This window comes from Poecilia formosa, unplaced genomic scaffold (genome assembly GCF_000485575.1).
Source record: "Poecilia formosa unplaced genomic scaffold, Poecilia_formosa-5.1.2 Scaffold31, whole genome shotgun sequence".
Classification (NCBI taxonomy): domain Eukaryota; kingdom Metazoa; phylum Chordata; class Actinopteri; order Cyprinodontiformes; family Poeciliidae; genus Poecilia; species Poecilia formosa.
In genome coordinates this window covers 3,024,198-3,045,855 of record NW_006799970.1, presented here as the reverse complement: position 1 = coordinate 3,045,855, position 21,658 = coordinate 3,024,198, and the positions used below count along the sequence as shown (strand labels likewise).

General features: G+C 42.0%; 1 protein-coding gene across 1 annotated transcript in view; it reads right to left on the bottom strand.

The window, feature by feature from the left end:
- col26a1 (collagen, type XXVI, alpha 1) overlaps positions 1–21,658 on the bottom strand; it is a 34,409-nt gene that overhangs the window by 6,103 nt on the left and 6,648 nt on the right. Inside the window, exons 4-7 of the mRNA XM_007549511.2 lie at positions 6,731–6,792; positions 6,545–6,656; positions 5,003–5,107; positions 4,792–4,920 (exon numbers count right to left, since the gene is read on the bottom strand). Of these exons, the coding sequence (XP_007549573.1) occupies positions 4,792–4,920; positions 5,003–5,107; positions 6,545–6,656; positions 6,731–6,792 (408 nt within the window). The remainder of the gene's footprint in view (positions 1–4,791; positions 4,921–5,002; positions 5,108–6,544; positions 6,657–6,730; positions 6,793–21,658) is intronic.

The window sequence follows — 21,658 nt, the reverse complement described above, 5'->3', positions numbered from 1 at the left end:
ATGTCTAGTGTTTCTGCTGCACATGGTGTTTTGCATAAAGGTCAAAATGATGGTCCTAACTCATTCATCCTGTGTCTGCTTCATGATTTGCATCAACATGCAGGAAACAAACACGACTTCTTCTGGTTTTCTTTGTAACAACAGTGACTCTCTGGATTCATCATGAGGTTATTTTAGAAGTCATCATCTTTCTAAAGTAATGGTGGCCCTAAGTCTTTTTTTTTTTTGCCAAAAATGTTTTTTTTTTCTTCCTAAAACATCTTTTGGAAAGTAAAAGGTGGTGATTTTCTTTCTTTTTTAAAAAAATTAAAATTACTTTTGGTTTATTGTAGGGATTATTGTAGGAAGGTGAACATTTAAAAAAAATGTTATTTAGGAACTTGGTAACTTCTGAAAGCGGCTGGCTGGACTGGATTATATTTAGAGGGATCAGAGTAAAAAGGGCCGACTGTAAATTCACACCACACTTTTCACATGTTTACATGTAAAACATGTTAAAAACTATGTTTGATGTTCCTTCCACTTCCTGATTGTGTGCTATTTTGAGCTGGCCAATCACATTTAAGTCAGTGGTTTTATCATGACAGAATGTGGGAAAGCTCAAGAGGGAGATAATTACTTCCAGGGCTGCACGCAGAGACACACACACACACAACCATCCACTCCAACTTTAGAGAGACCAGTAAACCTAATAGTCATGTTTACCCACTGGAGGAAGCCAGAATACCTGGGAAGAATCCACACAAACAAGGAAAACATGCAAACATCCCGGGCCGGGATCTTGTTGCTGCAAAGGAGAGGTGCTACCAACTGAACCAGCCTGACACTGACATGCATCACATGTAAGATACGTAAGAAATATGTAGATAACATTGAATGCCTGTCAACATAAAGGTAAAGGTAATTTTATTTATATAGCACATTTTCAGCAACAAGGCAGCTCAAAGTGCTTTAGTATGCATCAGCATTTCCTCCAGAAAGCCTGCTAAGCCTGGTCCATCAGCTGCGTTTCTGTGCTGATAAATGTTAAAAGTTACAAAAATTCAGAGGCGCATGAGCGAGCATCATAATTTGAGAGAGGGATGGCGCAACTGGTGTCCGTCTCTACTGTGTATTTAAAAAAACCTATTTAAAATAAACAAAATGCCTAGCCTGGTGGTTTTGGTGGGGTGGTGGGGGGCAAGTACAGCCTGGTGGCCCACCAGGCTTATAATACACTGTGGGAAATCCTGTACAAATACATAAAACACATATTCTTAGCTTGCATTTAAAGTGTTCCTCTGAAATGAATGTTCCTGTAGATTTAAGTTTGGCCGTAGACGTCCGAAGCTCGGATGGAGCTGGATGAAGTTCCAGTGACGTCGGGGGAACAGCTGAGCGATCCGAACGACGTCTCGTTTCACGGTGCAGGAAATGTGATCAAACTTTTGACAAAACCCGCCGGACGTAGAAGTCCCGTCTTGGTTACAGCAAGTCGGGTCTTTCGAAGCCCGTTTGTGGGAATAAATTCAGTCTGAAACCACCTCACACTTCCTCACCACTTGAGCATATGCTCAGTGTCAGTCTCTCTCCCCCATGTTGAGACAGCCCTGTTACATTATGGCTGCAGTCCACGGGAAAAAAAAAAAAAAGGGGTCTAGAAGGAGCAGATTTCCCTCTGGAACTAATTTTCTAATGCTACAGTCTCCTCCAGTCTGGCCGCCTCCCAGAGAAACTCCACATGAGTGGCAGAACATCTCCTCCCATGTTCAAAGCCAGGCCTGCTCTTGGCTCCGAGCCGTGGTCAGTCCTCCAACCCCTCCACCCCCGACTCCCACCCACCCCAAACGCAGATTGTTGTGCTGACAGCTAACAAATTAGACCTGATTTACAGCCAGTTGCCCCCTCCCCCTTCCACTCCTCTGCCTTCACTTACACGGTCCCACAGACCCAAATGTTCATAGCTGCAGACCCGCAGACACGGTCCCGGACTCAGAGAGGCAGGCACACCAAAAAAAAAAAAAGCCTAATCAGAGCCAGCAGGCCTCGAGGTAATGATTATTACACAGACTCCTGCTGCCTCCCTGTGGCAACACTCTAGTACTGGACGTTTAGAAAAATGATGCGTTCAGGGGCTCTTTTGGTTTTCTTTTTAGATCAAAAGGAATAATTACTTTGACGTGACAGACGGAGACAAAGCCGAGACGCCACGTTATAGTTATAGCGGAGAAAACAAGCAACAAGCCCGGTTTCTATGAGACACAATGCGGCGACACGTTCGGTCTTCATCTTTTCAAAGCAGCCACAGCTAATCTTGTGATTTATGCTTCGGCTTCACTGTTGGTGGCTTCTCTCATTAAAGCCCCAGTGTGTGGAGGCAACAACAACAGCAACGACACACAGAAGCAATAAAACTACAGCATCTTGCAAAACGATGGAGGCTCCTTTAACATTCTCACATTCTGTCACGCTACAAACTTCAATCTATTCTTTTGTTTTTATGTGTGCGACCGCAGTTTTCTTAAAAGTCTGATTCGGTGATGCCTTGTATTAAATCCCCCCTACTCCAATAACACACAATAAAATTGCCTTTAGATAGACAGACAGACTTTATTGCAGATTTTCCACTTAAACAGAGGTAAACAGAGTTCAACCCAGTGTAATCTAATCTCAGTCTCACTGAGATTAAAGGCCTCGGAGGTTTGTCGGAGAGCGTTGGCGAACAAATGGCTTGCTGAAGACGGAGGAGGCAGACAGCAGACAGGTCAGGGTGAAAGTTGTGGAGAAGGTTGAAGCGTGTTTGGCTAGTAAAAACAAAGTCCTAAACTTTGAACATGTCATGGAAATCACACAGAAAACCTGACCGCCCTAAACTGAACATAAATAAATCAAATTGAGAATCTGAGGCAAGACTTGGACATAGATGCTCACCGATGCTCCTCATCCTCTCTGACTGAGTTTCAGGTATTTTTGGGAATCTAGCGCAGACGTTTCAAGTTGGTGGAGACAATCTGTATCCAAACATCATGCAGCTGTTTGTGCAGCAAAATGTTTTACAAAGTATTTCTCACAGTTTTAGTTGTAAAAAATCTTTGAAAACCATGTATGGTTATCCACTACTTTGTGTTCATTAGATTACCGTGGTAATCCTAATAAATGAGACCGTTGGAAAAGACCACCAAGGGCTTGAATGCTTTTATTCTCTCTTCAGTAAAAAGAAACTTGATAAACGCTTGTGTTTCCTGCACCACCTCCAGCACGAGTCCATTCGGACCAGAACTCACGTCCTGTGTGACGAAGCGATTTCTGCTAACGCATGAGGAGAAATGAGGCACATGGCTGACCGTGAACCGTGAAAAGGTCCTGCTTGTAATTTTGGCATCGGTTGTTTGTGACCACCCAACCAGCTGACGGTTTTTCGCAGCAGCTCTGGGGTCGGCGTTGAGCCATCAGACCCGGCTCAGGCCCGGCGCTCCTCACTCCCGTCCGTGCTAATCTGAGCACAACGCAGACGGCGCCGACAGCAGGAGAACGCAGTGAGGACGGCTCTCGGCAGAGGCGTCCTGGGACTCCTGTACCTGCTTAGCGGTGTGAAAGCGATCCGCCCTGAAGGACCACCCACCGAACATATCGAGCTTTTACTTGGAGATCTCTCGTCTCTCAAGAGATCACACTCTGCAATCTGGTCATTTAAAACTGTAGTTAAGTTTAACCTTCAGTTGTTTTAAAAATGCTCTACATACCAAATACGACTTAAAAGAAATCTGATTTATTTTTTCAAATTGGGCCTCCGTCTCTTTAAGAAGCTCCTGTTCTTTTCAACAGGTCATCACAACGACCTTTTGTCCGTAAAGCCCTTAACGACATTCTTACCAGCGTTTCACTGAGAGGCGGTTCCTATGGTGAGCTCAGCAGACGTGATAACTGCTGCTGCTGCCGCTAGTCTGGAGGAGATGAGTGGGGGAGAGCAGAGGGAGGAGCCACGTGGAAAAGGCAGCACAAAGTTAGACCATGTGATGCTGCACCGCTGAATGGTTGCCATGGGAGATTAAAGGATTTCTGAAAAACTCCTGGTATGTTTTGATCAGGAAATAACATTATAACACGATATGAAGCTCAAAAAAGGTCAACTACATAATACTGTCCCTTTAACTGAGAGGCTGTAATAAAGATGAGAAGTTTTCAGGTTACAGTTGGTTTTATTCTCTCTGTTGGTGAGTTTGGGATCATACTTCTGGGTTTCCTCTGTGCTGGGTCATTTATTCTGGTCATTTCCACTCAGGTTCTGTCAGGTGAACGTGTCGCCCTACATTAGGGGGTTACGTAGGCTTGTCAGACCTAAAACAGCTAAAACATTTTTTAAATAATTCTGTTCATTTATTTTGTGTTTATTTCTTTTTAAATGTATGTTTTTAGAAGATGTATTCCCTTGTAAAGTTTGAACATAATTCTTGGCCGTGTGTTTGGGTTAAAGTGTTTAGTGTCGCCGACACCGAGTTGTGAGTTTTTCTGATCTCATATCTGCCACATGTTTCAACTCAGCAGGGGCTTTGCTTTACAAACGGTGCTCCCACAGCGCTGTGACAGCCCACAGCGCTGTGACAGCCCACAGCGCTGTGACAGCCCACTCTGTACGTTTTTATGAACGGCAGCAGGCTGCTGTGATCTTATCGCCCAGGATGGTTTTTAAACGTCAGGTCCAAACGGTCGGATTGAATTAATTCTGTCTGCCTGTATCTGAATCAACCAGGGCATATTTGAGCAAGGCTCTCGATCTCTTTGGGTTACATTTTAAAAACGTGGTCATCTTACCTACATGGAAAACGTCTCCCCGAATGGGTAGAGGAAAAGAACCTGACCCGGATGGACCTGGAGGTCCAGGAAGACCTGGAGGCCCGGGGCGGCCACTCTCTCCTGGATAACCTCTGTCCCCCTTTTGCCCTGAGCATAAAGAAACAGTCCAGTGAAACAAAACGGAAGAAAAGCTCCCCAAACACTGAGCAGGTATGAGGATTTATTTTACCGGGAGCTCCTCGATCCCCGGTTCTTCCAGGAGGACCTGGAGTCCCCGGTAGTCCAGCCGGCCCCGGAGGTCCAGCCGGTCCTGGGGGCCCTCTGGCTCCTGGCACTGAGGAATGAGGACAAATTTAAAAAATAAATACACTTGGAATGAAATAAATTCAGAAACCTCACAGACGTTCTTTCTGCTGGATGTCTTTAAATAGTGAGAACAAATGTGTTTATGCTACGAAGCTGAAATTGAGAAAATAATTTCAGTTCATCACTGAAATGTTTTATTTCACTGTTGCAATCTGATCATAATAAGAAATCTGAAATTAATTTTTATTTTACCACTAAAGCCCTTAAACAAAGCCTTGAACAAAAATATTTTACTGCAGTAGGAAAAAAATGCAAACTGAAAAACATTTTCTATGCCTTGCATAAGCATATTTTTAGTAAAAATCACTGGCGACACAATTAATTACTTGTGACCTAAATATTTAACTTAAATTACATGGAAGCGGATCTTATTTTTCAACAGATCAGATTCTTAGGGAAATTCAAACTAATTAATTTGTTTCCCTGGGGTGTAAATATGACGTGACACAGCAGTTCACCACACACGATGAAGAGGAAGTAAAATGAATCTAAGAGGCTCACACTGAAATAACTGCAGCTTACAGGGATCACCATCACAAACGTAAATGTGTTTAATTTGCTAAACTCTGCTGAGACTTCACGCCATCTTTCAATAAATTATGTCAACAACAACATATTTAAATTCACTCCTTTAATGTTGTAGATATTGCCAGTTATAAATATTTTTTTTCCTGTTTATTGATTAAGTTGTTTTTTTGTTGTTGTTTTTTTTTAAAGTAGGGAAATAATTACAACATAGAGTCATTTCCTGAAGTGCAAAGTGGAAACTCTACCTGACTGTCTCATCCAATAAAGATTATTTTAAAAAACAACAAAAACAAAGTCCTACAGACCTGCAGGCTTTTCTTCACTGCAAAAACACAAAATCTTACCAAATATTTTTGATCCAGTTTCTGGTGTAAATATTTAAGTACACTTCAAATGAGACAAAACTTAACCTGGAAGGAACTTTTAAGCAACAAATAAGAGCTTGTTTTAAGTAAAATATCCCTTAATATAGATGAAAAAGTACCAATTCTACTAGCAGATGATTTCACTTGTAACACGGGGAAAATATCTTTTTATCAATATTGATAATTATTTACTTAAAAGAAGCTCCTATATCTTGCTGGAAAGGTTCAGGTATACTACGAAGATATTTACATTAGAAACTGGACCAAAAATACTTGGTAACATTTCATGCTTTTGCAATGTTTTAATAAAAAAAATATATATTTTAGACGTTTTTAGTAGATCAATCCATGAGGAGTGTAAGCTCCGAAGACATTTCATTGCTTGAAAAAAATGTGGAAAAGGTTTGATTGGAAACGGTGACGTTCAATAAATAAATGCTGAAGCTAAACATTTCCAGACAGTTCTTAAACGTCTGCACTTATATGCTTGTCTCTCTGAGATGTGCTGACACCTGGTGGCAGGTACGGCGGCGGAGTGGCTCGACGCGTGTCCACCTCATTTCCTGTTGAGCCGTCTGGTAATCTGACCTCAGGAAATGATCGACCCTTCTCCAACAGTTTGATCTGGAGTGAAAACAGAAGTCGGCCTGATTGCAATTTTTTTTATTTATTTTCTTTTAAACAATTTTGATCCTTACCTTTGATTCGACGGCGTTTATTCTGCTGCTCATGTCGTTGAAGCTGGTGCAGTTCATGCATTCTGCAAGAAGGCAAGAAAAAAAGGCACACAGACGAGTTTAAATCTCCTCCAGCTGCGTCTTGTCTCTTTCATCCCTGGCAGCATCAACTGCATGTCATTATGTCACGGTGCAAACAAAGCCAAGTTACACAAGAACAATAGTCGTGCGGCCAAACCTCAGGAACCTTCAAGTCATGTCATTATTGTATCCGCTCTCATGGACAGATGTTCTAGAGAGCCACGAGTTTGTTTGCTTTCTGTCTGTCCCTCCTGCAGTGACAGCCGTTATGGCGGGCCACTCAACACGACTTTATCCTTTTGGAAAAACTGCAGCAGAACTGACAGCTGGTAATGTAGATGTGAGAATAAAAATGTTTCATCTCGCATCATGGAAAAAAGTCTCCTTTTAGTTTTAGAAAAAAAATATTCCACATCCAAGATGACACATGAGAACTTTTTCTTTTTTTTTTGGACAACCATCCAACAATAATCTAGCAGCACGTCTTGTTATAAAAAGTTCATTTTAAGGTGTAATGGGTATATTATTTTCATTTTGTTCGTTTTGTGCCAGGCTGGGTTTTTTTTTTCTCTAGGTTACTTATTCAGTTTCCTTCTCTATCTCTCTCTGGATAAACGTTGGGAAATGTTAGCTTTGAAATGCAACACCTAACTTATCAACAGACCGTCTGGGATTCTAGGTAATAAAAGGTGCAGTTTTCAGACATTTACTGGCAACAGACGTCAGTGCAGCCAAATTGTAATAGATATGTGGCATGAAGCACCAAACAGCATTTTTGGTTGGTTTAAAAAAAAATGCTAAAAATATGTGTAAAGTGAGATTGTATTTGTACAAAACCAGCTGATAAATTGAAAATAGTTTTAAATGTTTTGTGAGTTTTATTTTGTGCAAAATTTGTATGAAGACTCAGAGGTATAAATAAAACGGACAGAGAAAATTGTTAGATTTTTTATATTTAGCAGGATTTATTTAGGCGATTCTACGTCAAGCTCAGAGAGGCTTGTTCAGTTTCTATAAAAGGTTTCATCCTGCAAAACATTTTTTATTTATCGTGTCGTGGACGCCTGCCACAAACATTTCCTTTTTGTTTTCTTCTGAGTGTTTTCTGGCTCTGGTCACTTCGGTCACTGAATCCAGGTCAACCGCCGCTCAACCGCACACGCATTTCTGGCCCTGCAGCAGTTTTGAGCCGCTGGCTGTAATCTAAAACACAAAATAGCCCAATTTCCTTGAAATGAGCCAAACATTTCTTTAAAAATCTCCCCCCACTGTCCACGGCTCGTAAGACGTGTGGAATGTCAGCTGTCAGATCCACAGATGGGACCCACCCACACTGTGGTCACTGCAGGAGCAAGCAAGAGGCAGAACAACTGGCGCTCATAAATAACTGAAGCAACAACAGAAACGACCCAAACAGCTCGGCCTCGGACCGCTGCAGGCGGGTCGGGTCAGCCGGCCGGCCGCCGAGCGTCCTGCGCCGCTAAAACGAGACCCGGTCAGCGTTTGGGTCTGCGACCACATGGACACCTGCAAAAGTATCATTTTACCCTGGAAACAGTTTCGTATTTCGATATGATGCAACTACAAACTTAAATGTGTTTCGTTGGGATTTGATGTTTCAAATCAGCATTTCTAGTCAGCCCTGCTGACTTTGATCCCCATAAATAAAATGGAAATATTTGCCTTAAGATCATGTTTAAAAATACAAATAGAGAAGAAGAGAGAAGTTTAAGGGTTGGGTTATGCAACAATGCTACCATAACTGTGGTAGAAAACCAACACTGTACATTTTGAAGCATCGTACCACGATGCGGGGAGGTGGAATGATTTTTTCATCAGCAGGCACTAGGAAGATGGATGGAGGTAACCTTTCAGTAAGTCAATTCACTCAGTGAAACACATTTTAGATAATAATTACACACATGCTGATGTTTTAAAGGTCCTTATTTCTGTTAAAGGGTCGGTATTATGCATTTTCCAGGAACATGCTGTCATTTTATAGCACAGTGAAGTACCTATATCAGCTTCAGTTAGAGAATAGTTACAATGTTATCAGAATAAAGTTGTAGGATAGAGTCATGATGCTACAAGAATAAAATTGAAATATGTGAAGAATAAAGTCATACTATCACGACTCTTGATTTTTCTGACTTTGTTTTCTTCTCTTGTTCTCTTAAATAAATTTGACGTCATAATCTGACGCCTTGAAATTGGGCCTCTGTTTCTTTAAGAAGCTCTTTCCAAGCATCACAGCAGTGCTCATGAGGTGCGTTGGACTGAGAAGTAATTCATATGCAAGCGTTTCGGCAGCCCTGAATGGTTGCCATGGGAGATGAAAGGACTTCTCAAACATGCATGAAAGGATCAAAGTAACACTCCAGTTATGTGTTCGATCAGGGAATAACATTAAAACATGATTAAAAACTCAAAAAAGTAAATTTTATCTAACACCGACCCTAAATTAAGATCATTTTTAGCTTTTAGGGCGAGATGTACTGGAAACAGTACTGGTTCCACTGGCAGATCATTTTACTCATAAGACATTTTTCCCATGTTATAAGAGAAATAATCTGCCTATAGAACAAGAACATTTTTAACAATATTAAGAAGTTATTTACTAAAAACAAACTCTTATATCTGGCTGAAAAGCTACTCATAAGTCAGTTTTGTCTTATTTCAAGTGTACCAAGATGTTTGCAACTAGATAAAAAAAACAACAACTTGGTAACACTTTGTGTTTTTGCAGTCGGACCTGCATCTGTACCTGCAGTGAAAAGTTGGTTCCAACAACCTACTGACTCCAGGAGGCCGAGCGCAAACTCCCGCCACACGTTTGGATCTCCATCGTAAACAACCCCATTAAGTTTCACTTTACTACCAAACGCGACTTTGTGTTTGAGCGTCGCATAAAACACATCCGAGTTTTGTGGTTGTGTTTGGCAAAATATGGAAAACTCGAAGCGGCACGGGCCATTCGTCAAGGCTGCGTATATTTAGCCTGCAGAGGATGTGGCGTCTCGATGCTTTGCGTCAGCTTGTTTAATCTTCATCCCGGAGCGAAGCCACAATCAAACAGTTTGGTCTAAAACACTTACCCCCCCCACCCAGATCTCTCAAACCAAACACCGAGCAACATCCGATGATAAAATGTGGCCCCCGCAGGATCTCAGCTGAGGTTTCTGTTGCGCCTATCGCAGGACGCTAAACATGCACACATAATTTGAGGACTTGATAAGATGATATACACGCATCTCCTCTGCCGCAATTCATCACGAGCCCAGAGGAAGCCTCCGCCCTCCGACGGGCTCGCCGTAATGCGGCATCAATCTGTGACTCACTGTGAAACCTCGTCTGTGATGATGTGCTGACATTTCGTCTGGAGCCAAACTACAAGCGGTGCTGGCTACAAATCCTGTGATAAATGGTTGGATGTAGACTTTTAGTTCACGTTCCATATTTCTGCTTTCCAGATTGTGCATGCGAAAGACTTTGGTTGTTAGCTTTTGTTCTAAAAAAAAATCACGAGGCTGACATCTGTGGCTTTGAGTTGCAAACCGCTGCTGGACGTGTGTTTAAGACACAAATGTGTGCAGATCGTGCACACATTTGCGCACACATTTGTGCACGATATGAGGAACAGCTATAATACTTCCACTGGTTTAGGGAGAAAGAAGGAGGGCAGCGAGGAAATCTGAAAAGGTCGACCTGGTGAGATCACATCAAATCTCATTTTTACGATGAGTATTGGTTTATTTTATTTTTTTCTCACTGTGGCTGTAATTCTCTGTCGTACATTTTCGATGATGCGAATAAAGAAAAAATCCTTTTTTGTTGAACCAGCCTCCATGAAGCGCTGAAGTCCATAAATACTTGTTGCATTAAGCACACGCTTCAGGCAACATCGATAATTTCTTACACACATTTGATATTTACATCCGCTGCACAAAAAGACTCGTTTTCCCCTCTTTGACATTAAATCACACTAATCTTGTGTTTGGCATAAAGTCTCTGAATGTTGCAGGATTTGCTGAGCTGCACAAAAACAAGGCCTCTCGCAATTCCCTCGGGGCTGCCAAGATTGGACACTTTCAGGGAGTTATCTTAAAATTTCCCAGAGGTCCTTGGGTTTGTTGGAACTAAAAGTCCAGTGGTGGAGCCCAAGCACATTTCAGCGCTGTATGTGAAGACGCACGCCATCTGCCAGCTCAGTAACCAAAGGACGACATCTGCTGAAGAAACGTGCCTGTTTGGACTTTCCACTGGTGTACCAAACATACAACGCTGAAAAGGAGAAGAACGGTTTCCCTGCCCAACAACAACAACAACAAAAAAACAAATTAAAAAAAAACACAAATATCTGGACATGCTTGATGGCTTCCACTGCTACTGGCAGGATAAGATCCCACTGCAGATGTTTTCTGAGTAAAGCAGTGGAAGAGAAGGATCTGTAGCAGCAGGCGTCCGTCTTGATTGGCCTGGATGAGATCCATCTGCAGGAAATGCAAACACTTCATCGTTTCCCCCTATTTTAAGATTTCGATCAGCGGTGGAGATTAAATAAGTTCGGTTTATTAAACGCCAAATATCGGCTGTGGAGTGTGAGACGCAGAGCGAATGGGGAGGATCAAGACAGGAAGGACGCCGATGTCCAGCAGAGAAATACGGAAGCTGACAGAGGCCATCACACCTAAGCATGTTTTCAGATATTATCCTGTGGATTTCCAAGTTGGGATTGTAATTTAAGGGTCTTGCTTGTTTTGCGAGTTGAAACTAGTTGAAGCTGTCATCAGGTATTGGTGCATACATGGATGCTTGTCCTGATGATTGGAGACAGACAGACACAGAACTATGCATTTCCAAGAACAAATCAAAAGCACATCATTTATCTTTATTTGCTTTTATATATATATATATATATATATTCACGTTCTCTTTTAATTTAAATGAGAACTAAATGATGGTAACTTTTTGTTAAACTCTAAAAAACCCTTTAATGTTGCAGTATGTGACTTTTATAATTTTTTTTTTTTTTTACATATTTGTTGAAACTGTCAACAGATATTGAGCTTCTCCGCCTCCTTCTACTGCGAACTAGAAACAAACAATCAGAGGCAGGAGGGAAGTCTTAGCGCTGTCAATCACAATCTTGTGTGGCGCTGCTCAACCTCCTATACCCTTCTACGCCTTGCTCTCTGCAGCCTGTCATGAAGGCTAAGTCTAGCTAGCATGGCCACCGGTGACGTCAGAAAAACAGCCTTCCTGTAACGGTAAGCTGTTTCTCTCTGCCTTTAGCACACTGAGCAGCATACACATGAGATTGATTGAGAGCGCTAAGATCCTCCCCCCGACTCTGATTGATTGTTTTTGGTTGGGAGCAGTATGTTTCTTCAGATGGCGATAGTAGCTCTGGGAGGAGATCAATCTTTTCACAGATTATGTGCCTCATAACAAACTGTCACGAAATTGCAACAGTTTCAACAAATATATAAGAAACAAAGAATAATATACTGCATCTTCATCCAATTTAGGACTTGCCGGATCTCTGACTCGATGTGAATTTTCCTGAAGCATGGAAGAAAGCAGCAGCTGTTCAACGACCCAGCTTCACCCGTCTGCATCTTTTGTCAAACCATCCATGTCTGTTCAAGCCATAAAGACACACGGTGGGAAAACACCAGAAGTACTTCCCCCAGTGGCGCGAAGTGGAGCAGAACTGCAGCGTACGGTCTGCAGAGATGTTGGGCAGGAGTTTCAAAAGTTGGCATTCAATCACGTATGGTTTAGAAAACCAAACTTCCTCTGTGCTTCAGCTGTTTAGAACAACAGCGCAGCTATAGAGTCTGCTTGGATCCATAATTACACCACTGGAGCATCAGACAGGATTATTATTCTTGGATGTGCAGAGCCCATGGGAACGAATCACAATTATGTTGTTTTTAGAGGGAAACCAAACAAACAGAAGAAAACAGAAAAGCCTTTTCTGCTCCGATGGGATTCAGGAATGTGGGTGTCTTTGCAGTTTTTCCTAATATTCACATGTTACGTCTTGTCTGATCTCCAGAACTGTAGAGTCCTTGAAATGATGCAGAGACATTTTTTTTTTTTTTAAATCAAGTACTTTATTATTTCAACTTTGCTGGTTGAAATAATAAAGCACAGTGAGATGACATAAAATGCCATTAATAATAACAAAAAGTCAAACGAGTGTATAATACATCAGATTAAGTGGATCACACCCACTAAAATGATGGCAGGGAAGCTAACAATTAGCTTAACCGGAGAGTGTGGGAATGAATTCGGAGGGAGACGAGGAGCAGGCTGAGTGCCTGGATGAAAATCTCTCGTTGCAAAAACACTCGTGAGATAAGCTTTATTTAATCATAGATCAGAATCAGGACACGTCCTGCGTCTGAGAACCGCAGATTTAGGAGCCATCTCCACCATTAGCGTGTGATTTACAGGACGAGACAGCGCGGGGCTTTCTGGAGCAGGACGCAGTCTGCCAAGACAGATATGTTTGCTACATCGGTCCTGGAAGGCGATCAAAAGTGTTCCCGCTCTCCCTCTTTGCTGTTTTGCACTTGAGCGCAGCCACAGACGAATCCTCAGACATCCCCAACCACCGAGCGAACCACGCTTCACATCGAAACCCACCCAGACATTCCCCTCTGTCGTTTACAAGATGATGTAGTCAAACATCTTCCCGTAGCATCCCGACAGCTGCTGTCACATCACCAGGATAAAAACACAAATGAGCTCCAAGTTGGTGTGTGTTTGTGTGTGTGTGTGCGCGTGTGCACAAGCCTTGCAGAGCTGGCCGAGGCCCAGAAAGCCCGCTGTGTGTCTGGCCTGGCTGACAAGTGGTCAGCTATTGCTGGCATGCAGAACAGCTGGCACACGCACGGGCGCGCGCGCGCGCACGCACACACACACACACACACACACACACACACACACACACACACACACACACACACACACACACACAGCCACAAACTCTCACTCGGTAAATCACAACACCTACTTTGACTGTGGCGGGTGGCCGAACGAGGAGAGGAAGGGAGGGAGGAACGGGGGTTTTATTTTTAAAAACCGAGATGTCTGGTCGTGCACAGGGAGGATATTTAGTGTCTTTCACCATCATGGAAGCTGCCAGGCCACAGATCTTTCCATAATCTGAGCGTTTGAAAAGCCAGAACAACAAACGACAAAACAAAATGGTAAAACACAGATTCTTAAAACGCCAGTGACCACTTTCCTCTGTTTTCTCTGTTTGTGTCGTTATAGTTGTCTGTGGTCGTTGCTGTCACTGAGTTTACATCCTTCTCTGTGGAAGACGTGATGGAAAAAAAAAAAAAAATCAACCTTCACTCCATGACAGCAGCACGTTCATAAACGCATCAAACTCAAACTTACATTTACCTGACTAACGTTTTGGAAACAAATTTACTTTCAGAAGTATTTTTACAACTCTTTTCACTCTTACCTGAGTAGAATTCCTGGATGCTCTACAGACGCGAGTAACCTCACTGAATGAAGAACAAGCTTGTCTTCGCCAAAAAGTTCACAAGACACAGACACCCACTGCACCTCTCCCACCGTTAGGGTCGACGTTATTTAACAGAACCAGTAGAAAGCTCTTGTTGAAGCTATGAACTTTGTTCACTCGTTTTTGTTCTTCTTCCCACACAAAGCAGTCCTTATTTTATCTTTATCTCTTTCCTTTAGGAATCCATCGATGGTGTTACTACAACCACTAACTATGTGTCCATCTTTCTGTTTCTTGCCATAAAAAAAATATTCAAGTGTATCTGCGTCCAATTGTGCTGCTTTTGTGAAAAGGTGTAGATGACAGGGTTATTGCTGCCGTCATTTATGGACGTTCCCTTTGTTTTTCTTCACGCTCCGGAGTCGGTGCTTTTGTATTTAGCGGCGTCTCATTCCCAGCTGGAACCCTCAATGCAATTAAATATGTAGATTCTGCTGTTTTTTTGTTGTCAATGTAATTTTGTTACCTGCACAGAGGCACTAAAAATAACTAATTATGTTTCCCCTTCGTCTTTCTTAAAAGTACTTCAGGTTCAGCGCTTCTGTGTTTAACTGTGTCTCTTTCCTAGACAAAGTTATCAATAAAACTTTTGCTACCGTGACTATATTCTCCTTGTACGTCTTTAAATGTAAAGTACTCTTTAGCTGGTGTATTACCATTTAGTTGGGTCTCTTTCCAGGACATAATCATTGACATAATAGCTATTTCAGCCAGTAAATATGCCTCAGTTTGTCTTCTTCTTATGGAAAATACTCCTGACTCAGCGATACTGTATTTTACTGTGTCAAAGCAAAAGAAACTAATGGAGTCACTGCTACTATTTAGCATTTGTGTCATTTTCTTTTCACTTTCTGCCAGTTGAGATTGAATGCTTGGCTGCGCCGTAACAAAACCGAAATGATTTGAAAAAGGGATCAGAACGTAGCTATCTGACTGAATGAAAACATCATAACAGAGACGGGTCCTTCTCACTCGTTTCTAAACCGTTTTTGTGCTCTTCTCCTACTCTTGGTCCACTTATTCCATCATCCTGTATCGCTCCCAGTCAATACGACTCGCCGCTGATCTGGAGCTGAATTTTTATCAGCGCATCAATCACAGTTTGGAGATTGTTTGACTGTGTTGGTGCAGCCAGTGTCATACCATGAGGTGCTACTGCGTGAACCAGCTGAGAGAAGCTGGGAAAGAGAATATTTTCTATAGTTCCTCTGAGATGTTTGGTAAAAGAAAAGAGAAAAAATATAGATAAAAATGAGACTTAGTGGATGAAAAGAGAACAAATGCTGGGACAAGAATGCTGTGCAAAACTGCTGGTTTGTGTCTAAGCAAACAGGATATTAATCCACTAAGTCCATCTCTACTTTTCCTCATCCCCACCTCCTTCATCTCTGCTTCCATCATTCTCCCTTATCCTCCTTTTCGCTCACCGATTTCATCCGTTTGTTTTTCTGACACGAGGAAGCGTTGTCCTGACACCAAGTCCCCTCTCCGAGGCCTCCGCTGGGAACCGTCAAAATTCTCCAGTCCTCTCCTACAAATCGTTGAAAGTGACATTACCTTCGCCTGGTTTTTGTTTAGCAGATTTTTTTTTTTTTTGAATAAACCAAAGCATCAGCATGGATGTTATTTACCAGCAATCAGCTAATTCACACAGAAACAATTATGTTTTTGGACTTGGGGTGTCAAAGCTAACGTATGTGAATAATCTAAAACTAATATTACATAATGCAGTTTAATCACATTACTTACTTTAATTTAACAGCGTCTCTCTTGTGGGGTTACCCAGTTCACAGCAGCGTGTCATATGGTTTTGTACTGCAATCAACTTTGCAGAGTTGCTAAAACGACTGAAAAGATGAGTGAGGAGAGTCGATCTTTTGTGCTCAATGGCAAATTTCACTTTAAAGGGGCAGTATTATGTGTTTTTCAGGCACATAGTGCTATTTTATAGCACAATACGTAACTATGTTAACTTCAGTTGTTATAAAAAAAAAAACATATATAGCAAATATGACAAAAAAAGAAATTTGACTTTGTAATTTAACAGCTTGAATTGTTCCTCTGTCTCTTTAAAAACTCCTGCTCTTTCTGAAACTCCACCTTCAGGAAGTCATCACAGCATGGTTCCTCTAACAACCCTTTAACAACGTTTTTAACTGGGAAGTAGCTCATAAGCAGATGTGCAGTTCCACCAGGTGTTTGCTAATTGCTGCTGGCTAGTCTGCAAGAGCTGAGCGGGGAAATCGCGAGGCAGAAGCTCAGAAGCTTGGGAGCTGAATACCTGAATGAAGTTGGCCCCCCACTTTCTTCATATAAGACAAAATTGGTGTCAAACATTTGTGCAGCAAAGATTTTCATTTGTGCCGTTATCGTTTTAAAGATATTAAGAAATGTTTCCAGAGGTTAAGAAAGGCCAACCAGCCTCTCCACCTTCTTCAATTCAGACAAAATTGGTATGAATCGACTCGACTACGTTTGTGCAGCAAAAAAAAAAGTGTTTGTGCTGCTTTGGCTTTGAAGATATTAATGAAAGTTTAAAGGTAATTTTGGTTTAGTAAAAGTTGAGGGGCTGGTTGATGTTTTGACTTTGTCTAAGGTAAGCTGCAGCTCAGAGGAGGAGCTGCGTCTCAAAGGCGGGGCTAAGTCCACCCAGGTGTTCTGCACAGCTGAATGGTTGCCACGGAGATTAAAGGGTTTCTCAAGGCAACACTCCAGGTATGTCTTTGACGAGGGAATAACATTATAACATGATGTAAAGCTAAAAACAGTTGATCTTACCTAATACTGGCCCTTTAAAAAGACACCGTGATGGATGTTTGGATGAAACCAAGATGTTTGTATTTAACAATGAATTATCCTTCCACCAAAAATAACAACCAGTTTATAGTTAACATTTCTGAATTAACGTTGGAAACAAAACCACTTCTTTTAAACCTTTCCTGAATATTGAAACCTGGAAAAACCAACATGTTTGGATTGAGACAGAGAAACATTTCCTTAAAAGTTAACCGTTATTAATCACAGCGCTCCCGCAGGGATCAGTGGATTGACGGCACCATTTTGGACACACAATAATTACTTGACAAACAGATGTGTGCATCTGCAGACAGACAGACTGTCAGCTGGAAGGAAATCTATCAGCAGGAGGAAGGAAGACTTACTGACAAATGAAGAAAGAAGTGAAAAGTCCCAGAACAAGCACGGACAGAGCGCCATCCATCAGGCAGATCAGACCGGGAGAGGGAGCGCCTGGCGGGTCAGAGGTCATCCTCTGACCCGTACTGGAGTACAAGCAGGGATGTAACAGAGACGTCAGTCACATCCTCGGGCTGCAGGTTGAGGCCCGGAGCAGCACATGTGGGATTTGGTTCTGTTTTATCGCTTTGCTCCGAGGAGAGCGAGATCTAAAGGATGCAGGAAGTCGGATAAGTGGAAAGCAGCACAGAGCGCGGAAGATAAAGGAGGATGGCAGTGGGGAGGAAAACCAAGGCCAAAAGAGCGAAATGAGAACAACTCCACACCCCCATCCAAAAAAAAAAAGAACTCAAAGGTACTTTTGAATAGAACATAATAATAAAGCTGGCGTCGGAGATAATCCATCCAGCAGATTTCCTCCTGAATGAGATGCTTCCCAGCTGCTGACCCGCCAAATTAAAGCAGCTGGAACGTCGAGCGTTTCAGCCACATTTTAGCTGGAAACCAGCTCGCTCGCGCACGCAGCATTAAACTTCCTAATACTTTCCCTGAGCATATTCATAAAACCAAAGATCGCTCCTCTCTCTCATCGGGGAGGTCCTGGCTCCGACTCCTTTAACATCATGCCCCCCCCAGGGAGCGCGCGCAAATACCCAACGAGTTAATACGATCGCATGTGCAGATAGGTGCAGCAACGACGGGGGCCGGGAGGCGGAGGAGGGCGAGCAAATTACAAACACATTTTCCCCCTCGACGTGTTCCATGCCGTCATGTGTTAGCACAAGCTGCGCACCGAGAGCGACGCGTGAAGAACGAGAGATGCCCAGCGGCACAAACCGGGCCATCGGGAGCGGCGACGGGCCGCGGCGTTCAGAAAACACCCAGTTTCCATCAGCAAAGCCGCAAGAAATCAGCCTGAGACCTGCTTTTACTCTGTGTCTGACGAGAAGCACCGTGATTTTATTATTATTTTATTTTATTTTTCAAGGCAAGAGGGGTTGTAAAGCACCATGAAAAGCATTTAGTGCCTGAGTCATCCACCAGCTGGACTCACCACATCATTACAGCGTCTATCAGACTCCTACAGTTGTGGTGCTAAATGTCAGACATTTTAAGATTATCTATGATTTTTTAAAAAGCAATTACTCTCTAAAACAGTGTTTGAGGTTTGTAAATGTCAGCAAATATCTGCAAATGCTCGCAGAAACATTCATTTAATAAATTACCTGTTTAGGCAACACAGATGGTAAAATCAGCTAATAAAAACAGATTATTTAAGCTATTTAAAGGTTCTGAGAGAAACAGTTTTTTTTTTTGCTTTACTTTTTTGTAACTGAGCACAAAATAAAAGTATTTCAGTAGTTAATGTTATCCTACTATTGTTATCGACTCAATAGTAGGAAAAACAAACAATAGATTTAATTTGATGATTTATCACTAATCAGAACTATGTTTAGTACCAATAGCTCTCAGTGTTGTTTTATCAGATATTTTACTTAACATGCTACGTTTTATTATATATGCATTGATTTATGCACAGCTCTTTTAAGGTTCTGCCACGGTATTTAAGTAAGGTAGAGGGCCAGGGCTTTAACTAGGACACTTGGGCATCTTGACTCTGTTCTTTTAAATCATTCTGTTTAGCTTTGCTGCTTTGTTTGGCATTATTCCTCTCTTGTTACTCCACTTTCAGCCATGTTTTACGGTGGCCTCAAATCACATGTGACTAAGTTTGTTCACGCGATAAGTCATTAAAAAATTATCATTCAACTACTTCCTGTCGTCTTCTTCTTCGTGGCTTCCGCAGTGGCAGCATCGGTTGTTAATCGTGTGACACAAAATAAACTAATTTTGCTACAGACAAAACTTTATAACAAAAAACGCGTTTTTGTTTTCCCCCCCTCCGCCCCCACCCAATTGCTGCGTTTCCGTTAAGCAAATTTATTTTCGAAATGTCCTGCTGTCAGATAATTGAATGAATTTTTACATAAGCCTCCAAGAGCAACAACAGCGTCCACAGCTTTTTAAACTTAGCTTTGTTTCTATTTAGAAAATATGACAACATGGGACATGTCGTGTTTTATGTAAACTTTTCTCAGGTCATTTTATAACCTTTTTTTTTTTTTAAACTGTCAACTTTTATTAACCCCTTTGCACAGCTAGCATGTGCAGAGGTGAGAGAAACAATCTCGGTTAAAACAGACTAAACTTCGTCTTCTCCTCCATCGGGTTGTCGTTGTGTCTGAAGTGCGGCCAGAGCCCCCATCAAACTAAAACCAGAGAATACGTCACCTTCATCAGTTAAGGCTGTCCTGATAAAACCGCTGGCTCCATTATGGCAGACTTCAGCTGCTCGGAGCTGCATGGTCGGTGTTGCTTGAGAGACCCAAACATGGACGCAAAAGCACATTTACACAGTTCTGGTATTAGTCAGAGGAATCGTCTGACAGTCTGGGAAATACGCTCATGTGTTGTTTTTTTTGCCAAGCGTTACATGAGAAGACGGATAACATGTTTCATATCTGCCTGTTAAACGGAAAAGAAGATTGATAGCTTAGCTTAGCACACAAGCTAAGTCACATTTCTTTCCAGACATTTGATCCAGTCCGTCACGAAAAGTACATGAAAACCCAACTGTATCACCACATCTCAGACATTACCCTTTGTTCTTTTTATGCTGGGGAAGCTGATCCAAAAATGTCCATCTGAATTAGTCAAAAATATGTGAATTGCTGGGATTAGCAGTTAATTTGTTTTCAGTCAGTGAAATCTCAATCTGCCGTGGGCCAGCATCCTGCTTAGTTTCAAGATAGGAGACATTGTCCAAGCGTTAACGCATGGTCGTGGAAAGTTACCGTGGCAAGAACAAATGAGACCTATAAGGGGCTCGGGGAAAAAATATGCTTTTCATGCTCATCAGGCTTTAAAATTTTACGATCGGTGGGACAGATTGTGTAAAACTAGATGAAATGTGAGAGCAATGTCAGCGCCCCGAGGAACAGTTGGCCAACAAAGACGTGTAATATAACATGAAACCCCAAAGCAACCTGATGTAACTTAGAAGGGTGGCTGCCAAAGTTTTTGACCTTCGACCCACAAAATTACCCCGTCAGAGACTTGTGACCCCAGCTGTCACTGCTTAAAGTGTGAAAACATTACTAATTAGCCCGTTAAAGGATAAAGGCTTCAAAACCAAACTAAACCGCTCTTATCACTTTTTATATTTTTTATTTATATTTTTATATTTATAGGTAATCATTTTCTTTCCTTATCAACTGAATGAAAGATGGCTGCTGCACTTTTGCCGCTTTTAACCGCAGTCAGCATGAAATAATTGTTTTCGCAATTTATTTTAAATAAAAGCAATTACCGATATTCAACTTTGATATCAAAACTGCAAAGTCGTGGTATTTTTACCTGAAGTTAAGCACCGGGCTATCAGCCGATGACTTCTCCGGCGCTCTCGGTTTTCCACAAGGACTCAGCAGAGGCCTGCAATAAATCTGCTATTAAAGACGCAGCCCTGCGACTCCAACGCCGAACCATGGATTCGTTCATGCCGAGCTTTACATACAGCGGCTATGATCTGGATGCATTATATGAACTTCTTCGTGTGGTTTCCAAGATGAGGGGGTATGAGTTGGAAAACATTTCTCCGCCGTGCCTGCTGCTAGCATGTGCTTGTTCTAAATGAAAATCGGCGCTTTCTTCTTTGATTTCTAATTTTGACTTCCAACGATTCACTTCCTGCTAAAGCTAGAAAAACTAGAAAAGCCATAGCGTGGAAACTATCGGAGGTAAGGTTAGCTTATGTATATAATGTACAGTGTTTTTTGTCACCAACTGTGTGTGTATCGTGTCTTTTGTGCGGAGGAGCGATCAGGAACGGCAGAGAACAGACTCGAGGTGAGGCAAGCAGTTCTCTTGCCTCATGGCAGGGGGCGCTCATGATCCCAGATATTGTGACTCCACAACTGCAGAGTAAGACACAGTGAGCTAGCCATGGAGCTAGCCACACAGTAAATAAGTAAAGTACAGTGATATATTTGTTTTCTCTTCTCTTCCGACGTCAACATGAAAGACTACATTTCTACACTTAAACAGTTTTCTAAAGTGGATTTTCA